Source organism: Poromitra crassiceps (assembly GCF_964638095.1).
Source record: "Poromitra crassiceps genome assembly, chromosome: 14".
Lineage (NCBI taxonomy): Eukaryota > Metazoa > Chordata > Actinopteri > Beryciformes > Melamphaidae > Poromitra > Poromitra crassiceps.
Window position 1 is genome coordinate 24,722,238 of NC_139633.1, and position 9,978 is coordinate 24,732,215.

The 9,978-nt window shown below is 47.9% G+C and overlaps 1 protein-coding gene across 1 annotated transcript in view; it reads left to right on the plus strand.

Annotated features, from left to right (window-relative positions):
- Positions 1-389: 389 nt before the first annotated feature.
- The window catches only part of dachc (dachshund c), a 54,718-nt gene continuing 45,129 nt past the window's right edge, over positions 390-9,978 (plus strand). The window contains exon 1 of the mRNA XM_083651020.1: positions 390-975. Within this exon, the coding sequence (XP_083507146.1) occupies positions 404-975 (572 nt within the window). The 5' untranslated portion in view covers positions 390-403. The remainder of the gene's footprint in view (positions 976-9,978) is intronic.

Below are 9,978 nucleotides of genomic sequence, written 5' to 3' on the forward strand. Positions count from 1 at the left end.
ATGATCTATTCTACAGTAGGCTATGCCCCTATTACACACACAGACACACACTGTCTCTCGCCCCTCTCTTTCTCTCCCCCCGCTTTCTCTCTCTCTCTCTCTCTCTCTCTCTCTCTCTCTCTAAGAATATGCCCAGGCTCCTCCTCTTTATGATAATGTGACAGTAGCATCTCCAGCTCGGAGAGACAAGCCTCCTCTTTCATTCTGATTCAAGTGTGTGATCTGTTTTTCCACGCACACGGACCCTGTCTCCTCTCCTCTCCTCTCCTCTCCTCTCGTCTCTTCCCCCCCTCCTCCTCGTCACTCCTGCGCACTGTTCCCTTTCGCAAAGCATCGGCATTAGTTCGGCGAAGTTACTTTCTCAATACTTTGAAGTTTACTTTTTTCCTCCCCATCCTGGGACATGACCACCATGGCCTCTCCTCTCGTCTCGGCTGCTCCGGTTCTGCTCCTCGGCGCTCCTCTCGGGCACCACCCGGCGTCGAGTGCCGCCTCCCCGGCCACCAACTCCCCGCCACCTGCGGCCACCTCCGCCTCCTCTTCCCCGGCTCCTCCAGTGGCGCACCCGGCGCTGCTTCACCCGTTCAGGGCGGACCTCTTGCTAGCGAACGGGAGCCCGGTCAACACAGCCAATAAGCCCGTGTACGCCACGCCGTCGCCGGTGGAGAACACGCCGCAGAACAACGAGTGCAAACTGGTGGAGGTGAAAGGTGCCAAGCTGGCCTCGTTCACGGTGAAAGACACGGAGCTCATCTGCCTGCCCCAGGCTTTCGACCTGTTCCTCAAGCACCTGGTGGGCGGCCTCCACACGGTCTACACCAAGCTCAAGCGGCTGGACATAAGCCCGGTGGTGTGCAACGTGGAGCAGGTCCGGGTGCTGCGGGGGCTGGGGGCCATCCAGCCCGGGGTGAACCGCTGCAAACTCATCTCCAGGAAAGACTTCGAGGCGCTCTACAACGACTGTACCAACGCCAGGTGAGTTGGGGTGGGACAGGTGGTGGGACCCAGACCCAGTGATGGGGGGGGACCCAGAATATGGGGGAAGGGGGTCCTTGAGGGGCTTCCAGGGGGTGCCCAGCAAATTGATGTATCGTTAAACTTAACTGTTATTTAATTTATAAGAAGTTAATAACACCATTAAAGAATGGAGAAGAATGGCATTTTCTCTTCTTTTTTTTCCTCTCTTTTTTTTTCTTTACTGTTATACAGTATCTCTACCTACAGATAGGCTATGGAATTCTGGACTAAATTAAAAAATATTCTCAGATTTGGATCATGGAGATAGTCTCCATGATCCAAATCTGAGAATATTTGAGAATATTTTTCATATTTCATCAAATGGGGGTCCTTCATATGGAAAAGGCTGAGAATCACATAGCTGCTGTAGCCCGCCATATTATTCACCCACCTTTTATCTGAAATATTTTTATGACATAAATTCCAGTTATACATCTATAACAAAAATCACACTGATATTCCTAATATTCCATATAACATCTCCCAGTGGTACTCAATAGTGAGTTTGTAATGACTTTATTGTACTTTATGACATAAAAAAAATCTTCTATGGAATACTCTACTACTCCTACTCTACTAATATTCCTATAGAGATTTATAGTTTCTCTCTGATATTTGTATAATATTACTCTAAAATCTGTTATAGGATAGGATGGATTATTGTGGGTAAGCAGCAAACCGTAAGTTATATGACATCTTTCAAGGAATTGGTGGTTGTGTGTATGCTTGATGTTATAGTTAACCTTTTCTACTTGGCACTTATCACTGCTGGTATAGGCCTACTAATTACCATTTCAACTGATGATGAACATGGCGGTGGCGATGGTTGACGATAATGAATTTTAGTAATCCTAACACTGTTCACTCACTCTTAAAAGTTTGCCATTTTAAGTCACGTTATCGTAGGATATCATCTCTCTCTGTTCCCCAACACACATGCACACACATTGAATCTGACACTGTCATTCTGAGAAATTGATTCTTCACAGAAATTAATTAATTTTCATTTGGCCCCAAGCGGCAGCTTAAATCAGGACAAGCTCACTCACTGATCCCTTCTCTCTCTCTCTCTCTCTCTCTGTCTCTCTCTCTCTCTCTCTCTCTCTCTCTCTCTCTCTCTCTCCTTAATAACTCGCTGTCTTATCATATCAACACTCTTTAGCCCTGAGCAACAGAAAAGAGGAGATGATTAAATGAATTCTCGGTATTTATGATGCGATTATGTAAATGAGCTGTTTTGCAGAACTCCAGTGGTGACCAACTACATGGGTCATCAATCCACTAGCTGACAGAGATGTTTGGATAAAGCGGGCAGGCTAAACTGGCTGGGATTCGTGGCTTCCTGGTGGCTCCATGTGCTGTTGTGCAGACCACATGCCACTAACAGCATGGTTTTGAATCCAGAGGAGTGTGGATTATCCTTAGTTTTTGGAATTGATATTGTGTGATCGTTAATCCGCATTATTTGGAGCATGAATGATCGCATTTACACTTGGAATTAAAATCCCAGTGTAGATAGAGGATGCATCAAGATTTTGTACAGATAGAGTTCTTGGACAATGTAAAGACACTTAAAGGGACACTTCACTGAGGAAGAAAATACTGATTTATTTTGCACATGATCTCACACATCATCATCATCAATGGGGGCTAGGGCTCTGTCTGTTTCTCTGTCTGTCCCACTGATGACATCATCGGTGATGTCATAAATTCACTCACACACAGACACAAGGCTATAGTTCAGTGATGATGTCACTGATGACATAATCAGTGATGTCATAAATTCCACTGATGACATCAGTGATGTCATAAATTCTGAGAGTCTGAGGGAGAGAGAGAGGGGAGAGTCTGAGGGAGAGAGAGGGAGACATTGTGCGCGTGCCAATAGGGCAGGCAAGACCACACAGCAGCTGAGCTGCGGGCAAGGCCGTGCAGCGGCCGAGCTGCAGGATGGACGAGCCTGCGCATTGGGCGAGCCTAGGAATCGAGTGTGTGTAGCGCGCGAGATGCCTAGTATCCAAAATCTGTAAACGGTTTTGCAGGCATTCATTTAGTTTTACAGTTATTGAGAGTTGATTTGACTTAAGTTGATGCCAGTGATGTCATCGGAAGGCACTGAATCATTGGGTTGTATTAAATTACAAGTCTTCCGATGATGACATCACTGGCATCTATTTAACTCAACTCTCAATAGCTGTAAAACTAAATGAATGTCTGCAAAACTGTTGACTCTTTTTCAGATATGTGTGAGATCATGTGCAAAGTAATTCAGCATTGTTTTTCAGTGGTATCCCTTTAAAGGGATGGTTCAGATGTTTTGGCGTGGGGTTGTATGAGGTGTGCTTGCCGACAGTCAGTGTACTACATGCAGTACAATGCAGCAGGCAAGTAGAGCTGTCTGCTGCCGAGTGTGAACAGGGTCACGAGCAAAAAACAAACAATCAAAAGCTTCCATACTGTTCACCTGGCATAATCCAAGTCTCCACAAACCCTGAGATGTCAAGTTGACTTGAAAAGACATCATTTACACCCTGTTTTCAGCTGAAACATAGCCACATGTGCAGCTGGAGGTGCTCGATTTCCTCCTCGAGCACCTGGCAACAGTGCAGATTTCAGCTAAAAAAAAACAGGTGTAGATTATGTGTTTTGGAGTCAACTTGGCATCGCAGGGCTTGTGGAGACTTGGATTATGCCAGGTGAGAGCAGTATGGAAGCCCCCCCCCCCCCGGCCCCTCCAGTTGTTTTGTATGTTTTTGCTCATGACCCTGTTCACCCTCAGCAGACAGCTCTACTTGCCTGATGCGGCAGGTCTCCATTTCTCCAAACTGGTACCGCGCACGCTGCATTCTCCTGCATGTAGTACCGGCAAGTACACCTCATACAACCCCACATCACAAAAGCCGAACTATCCCTTTAAGAAAGCCTGGAAACTCACTTTGCTCAGTTTAAACTGCTTTTTATCCTTCTACTATTTACCTGCGAAGATGGCGAAGTCGAAGGATGACCAGTTTTCTATCCCACTCGGGCGCAATAATCACTCGTGTGTTTGGATATCGCTCTGCGTTTGGATTTTCCAGTTCTTGGGTGCATGGTTTTCCACCTGTGTTTTAAACGTCTGAGCACCTTCCAGACAAACTCCAGATGGATCTTCTGGCTGCTTTGGGATGTCTGACTACGTCAGGTGATAATGGGGTCGTATTATTATACAACCTCTGGAAGTACGCAGCCAGGCTCCACCGACGTCTCTAATTACCCGCACAACACTCAAACAGCCTTTGGTTAATGAGATCAGAAAACATCAGTCGTCTGAGAAGTTCAAACGACGTCTACCTGTTCTTTGTCTGAAGGCATCATCACATGTAACTGCGGTAGCCATGAGTCTCACCTGCATCTATCCTGCTATCTCTTCGTGCTGCAGGAGTTTGTGAGCAGTGCGTGGTGGTGGTGGTGTGGCTGGAGCGCTGCAGCAGCAACGCCGGTAAAAAGTGGCACTCAAGATGGCTGCAGGAAGGCTGGCCTAATAAACTGAGATAAAAGTCCCACGTCTCCGAGGACGTGATGCTACCACAGCGTCAGGGCTCAGTGTCCACGTCTCAGAGGAGGTGATGCTACCACAGCGTCAGGGCTCAGTACCACAGCGTCAGGGCTCAATGTCCACGTCTCAGAGGACGTGATGCTACCACAGCGTCAGGGCTCAGTGTCCACGTCTCAGAGGACGTGATGCTACCACAGCGTCAGGGCTCAGTGTCCACGTCTCCGAGGACATAATGCTACCACAGTGTCAGGGCTCAGTGTCCACGTCTCAGAGGACTTGATGCTACCACAGCGTCAGGGCTCAGTGTCCACATGTCTCAGAGGACATGATGCGACCACAGCGTCAGGGCTCAGTGTCCACGTCTCAGAGGACTTGATGCTACCACAGCGTCAGGGCTCAGTGTCCACATGTCTCAGAGGACATGATGCGACCACAGCGTCAGGGCTCAGTGTCCACGTCTCAGAGGACTTGATGCTACCACAGCGTCAGGGCCCAGTGTCCACATCTCAGAGGAGGTGATGCTACCACAGCGTCAGGGCTCTGTCCACGTTTCAGAGGACTTGATGCTACCACAGCGTCAGGGCTCAGTGTCCACGTCTCAGAGGACATGATGCTACCACAGCTTCAAGGCTCAGTGTCCACGTCTCAGAGGATGCCACAGCGTCAAGGCTCAGTGTCCACGTTTCAGAGGACTTGATGCTACCACAGCGTCAGGACTCAGTGTCCACGTCTCAGAGGACATGATGCTACCACAGCGTCAGGGCTCAGTGTCCACGTCTCCGAGGACATGATGCTACCACAGCGTCAGGGCTCAGTGTCCACGTCTCAGAGGACGTGATGCTACCACAGCGTCAGGGCTCAGTGTCCACGTCTCAGAGGACGTGATGCTACCACAGCGTCAGGGCTCAGTGTCCATGTCTCCGAGGACATAATGCTACCACAGCATCAGGGCTCAGTGTCCACGTCTCCGAGGACATAATGCTACCACAGCATCAGGGCTCAGTGTCCACGTCTCCGAGGACATAATGCTACCACAGTGTCAGGGCTCAGTGTCCATGTCTCAGAGGACATAATGCTACCACAGTGTCAGGGCTCAGTGTCCATGTCTCAGAGGACATAATGCTACCACAGCGTCAGGGCTCAGTGTCCACGTCTCAGAGGACATAATGCTACCACAGTGTCAGGGCTCAGTGTCCATGTCTCAGAGGACATAATGCTACCACAGTGTCAGGGCTCAGTGTCCATGTCTCAGAGGACATAATGCTACCACAGCGTCAGGGCTCAGTGGCTTTTTGTTACTGATTAAGACAGCCATCACCTATTACTTTCCAGTGGGTTTCAGTCAGACAGGCTGAGAGGAGAACTAACAGCCTTGTCTGACGCTTTAACGTGGCTAACAGAACGCTTTACACGCATTCCTCCTGCTCATCCTTGCTTGCTTGTTTGTTCGGTCGTTGGTTATTTTTCCAAGATCAACACGAAATGGGATGTTTTCAAGCACGGATCACCAAAAAAATTATGTCCTCTCTCTGTCCTTGTCTCTCTCACTGTTTTACTCCCTCTCTGTGTGCGTGTGTGTGTGTGTGTGTGTGTGTGTGTGTGTGTGTGTGTGTGTGTGTGTGTGTGTGTGTGTGTGTGTGTGTGTGTGTGTGTGTGTGTGTGAAAGCGAGCGAGCACATGCACGCACGTGTCATGCGCACGCACATGCACACACACACACACACACACGCACACACACACACACACACACACACACACACACACACAGACCACTGACTCATCAAACCATGACCAGAAGTGACTTCACCCTGAGTCAAAGCTGAGTTATAATTCACATAGATGGCACACACACACACACACACACACACACACACACACACACACACACACACACACACACACACACACACACACACACACACACACACACACACACACACACACACACACACACACACACACACACATCAGTGGCGCGCGCACACACACACACACTTTTGGACCTGGGCTGTTTGATGTGTGTTCCTCACAGAGAATGAAACTGTTCCTTTGTGAGGCAGAAAGAAAGGGACGGAGGATCGGGTTGCCTGCCTACACGCCATGTTCTCCTTGTGGAACTAATGTCATTTAGCAGCACAGCCAGCACGCGCGCACACACACACACACACACACACACACACACACACACACACACACACACACACACAGGCGTGACCGTGTGTGTGTGTGTGTGTGTGTGTGTTTTAGGGGAAACGAGAGTGTTTGTCTGTATGTGTGTACTGTATGCGTAATGTGTGTGTGTGCGTGCGTGCATGTGTGTGCGTGTGTGTGTGTGTGTGTGTGTGTGTGTGTGTGTGTGCGTGTGCGTGCGTGCGTGCGCTCTGTGAGAGGGCAAACTCCCGCACGTACTTACTACTGTATGGCATTCTAGACTGTTACTATGCTGTTTCTTTACTAACCTTGCACACTTTTAGAAGAAGTGGTTCTATATGGAACCTTTAAGGGTTCTATAGCTTGGTATTAGAGATGCGCGGATGAGCTTTTATGGCATCCTAATCCGCGTGTATGCATGAACCGTCTGCCCGCCATAAATCCGCGCAAATTATTTCATACTATTTATAGATCCGCGCCCGCCATGCACCCGACACTATAAACGCTATAAAACGCTATAAAAGGAGCGAACTTACGGTTTCTGCTGCCGTTGGTGCGATCGCTGCAGTCCAAGACTCCAAATAAACTTCCATGCTGTATTATGTCCAGTCCACCACTTGCCCTCATGTAGCTTACTCGGCTAACGCTATAGCTTTAAGTTGAGTTTACTTGATTGCCTCATTGTATGGGAAAATACGAACGCGTCTTCTCTTCAAACACGTCTTCAGCGGAGACTCCTTTTTGAGGGTGACATCATTGACCATATATGGACGAAAAGTGGAGGTAGCGACCTAGCACATGGCTATTGTTGTGTTTACAGCCGTGGGTCCTTTGGGGGATCTACAATAGGCGACTAAGAATGTGCCTGACGAAAAATTTAGCTTAAAATACATTCATAGACTAGAGAACGTAATTAATATAATTTTTCCTCATTAATGATACATCGTTTCAACCGCCCGCAACCCATCCGCTATTAATCAGAATGTTTATTTTTATGATCCTGCCCGTCCCCGGGGCGGGATATCCGCGGCCAGCGCGGTTATAACTGCGGCCCGCGCATCACTACTTGGTATGTATTTGGAACCCTCAAATGGTTCTATGTAGAACCATTTCAGATGGTTAATTTAAAATAACTATATATAACCATTTTGGGGTTCTATACAGAACCACTTTTTAAACAATATAGAACCCTTTGGGGTCCACCAATCAGTCGACGCCTTAAGAAGAAGAAGGGTTCTTTGTTGTCTTACAGAAATTGTATAGAACCTTTTTAGACATGGGGTTCTTTGGTAAATTATATAGAACCTTAAGTTTTATATCGAAACCCTAATGAACCTTATTTTCTAAGAGTGGTCTGGCCTGACACAGTATTAACATGATGTTGTTTGTGTGGCACAGAATGGCCCAATCCCACACGCTCCATAAAAGGGAGTGTAATGCGGGTTGGGACGCCGTGTCTTTTGTTACGTCGTAACAAAGCGCGCGCTAACAGCGCCACATGTTGGTGTCAACATTTGTTTTCTGTTTGCACGTATCTTTTATGCTCTGCGGAGCTGCAGCAAGATAACACAAGATGTTATAACACAATAAGTAACACAAGATGTGTGTTTTTGCTGAAACGAGATGCTCTTTTTGAGAACACGACTCACAGGGGAGAGTGATCATCCTCTCGAATTAACAATAATAAAAAAAAAACACACACACATTATTTATTTATTTTATTTTTTTCCCCAGATTTCTTTTTTTACCCCATTTTTATCCCCCATTAGTGCTACTTTTAATTTATGTATCCTGGACATGGGCAGTTGCCAGTCGCTTCTTTTCACCTGACAGGGAAAGCTTCACCGGTAGGACATAGCACGTGGGAGGATCACGCTATTCCAACGAGTTCCCCTCCCTCCGAACAGGCGCCCCGAACGCCACCGTGCCCCCATCCAACATGATGCCTTCTTGTTACTGCTAGACACCAGTCCTCCCATGCGTTTCTCTGCAGGGCCTGTGCAACTTAGTCTTAAAGGGTACGTTCACCCAAAAATGAAAATCCATTATTTACCCACGCCCATGCCGATGGAAGGACGCGTGATGTTTTGTAGTCCACGAAACATTTCGTTTTCGAGGGTAACAGAGTTGCAGCGTTGTCCTTAACGATTGAAGTGAATGGTGGCCAATTTCCGAACGTAAAAAAAGACGACAGCAATAAAAACATGAAATGCCTCCATGCTGCTCGTCTGGTGCAATCCAAGTCTCCAGAAGCCCCCGAGATGCCAAGTTGACTTGAAAAGACGTCATTTACAGTACACCTTGTTTTTTAGCCCAAATCTTCACTGTAGCCACGTTGTTGCAAGAAGGGCAGCTCCAAGCTACAGTGAAGATTTCAGCTAAAACAGGGTGTAAATTCAAGTCAACTTGGCATCTCGGGGCTTCTGGAGACTTGGATTACACCAGACGAGCAGTATGGAGCCATTTATGGGTTGTTGTTGTTGTTTTTTACATTTGAAAGTTGGGTCAACGTCCACTTCCATTGTTTAGGAGAATGCTGCGTTTGCTGTGAAACTCCACGATTGTTTTGTGGAATAAAAAAACGTCACCCGGCGTCCTTCCATCGGCATGGGGGGGGGGGGGGGGGGGTAGATAAGCATTGAATTTTCATTTTTGGGTGAACTTATCCTTTAATTGTGAAGCGGGCGTGGAATAAATATGGGACCAAAAAAAACAAAGATTCGCCAAATGAAACGATGAATGATAAATGGCACAAAGTAGCCTACAGAGAGGAACAAAAGCTGGCCCTTTGTGTCTCTCAGTGGCAAACCTAAGTTGGCATTGGTAAGTCGGAGTGTGTGTGTGTGTGCGCGCGCGCGCGCGCGTGTGTGTGTGAAGGTGGACTCCTCAAAAGGCGAGCCCCACCTCTGCACCATAACTCAGTGTCAGAGTGGGCGCTGGGACGGGGGGAGGTGGGCTATGAGGGGGGGAGGAGGGGGTGAGGGGGTTCAGCTCAACTTTGACCCCTGCGCTCTTTTGATGTTTTATAGAGAAGAGAGAGAGAGCGAGCATGATGATGAGATAGAGAGAGGGGCTCCGCGCGTCTTCCAGTATGACAGGACTTAATGGAACACACACACACGCACAGACACAGACACAGACACACACACACACACACACACACACACACACACACACACACACACACACAGGCTTGACATCGTCCTGACCCTGGAATGTGGGAGAGGAATGCAAGGCGGTATCAGTTGAGCAGATCAGATTCTTCGCCGTGATCA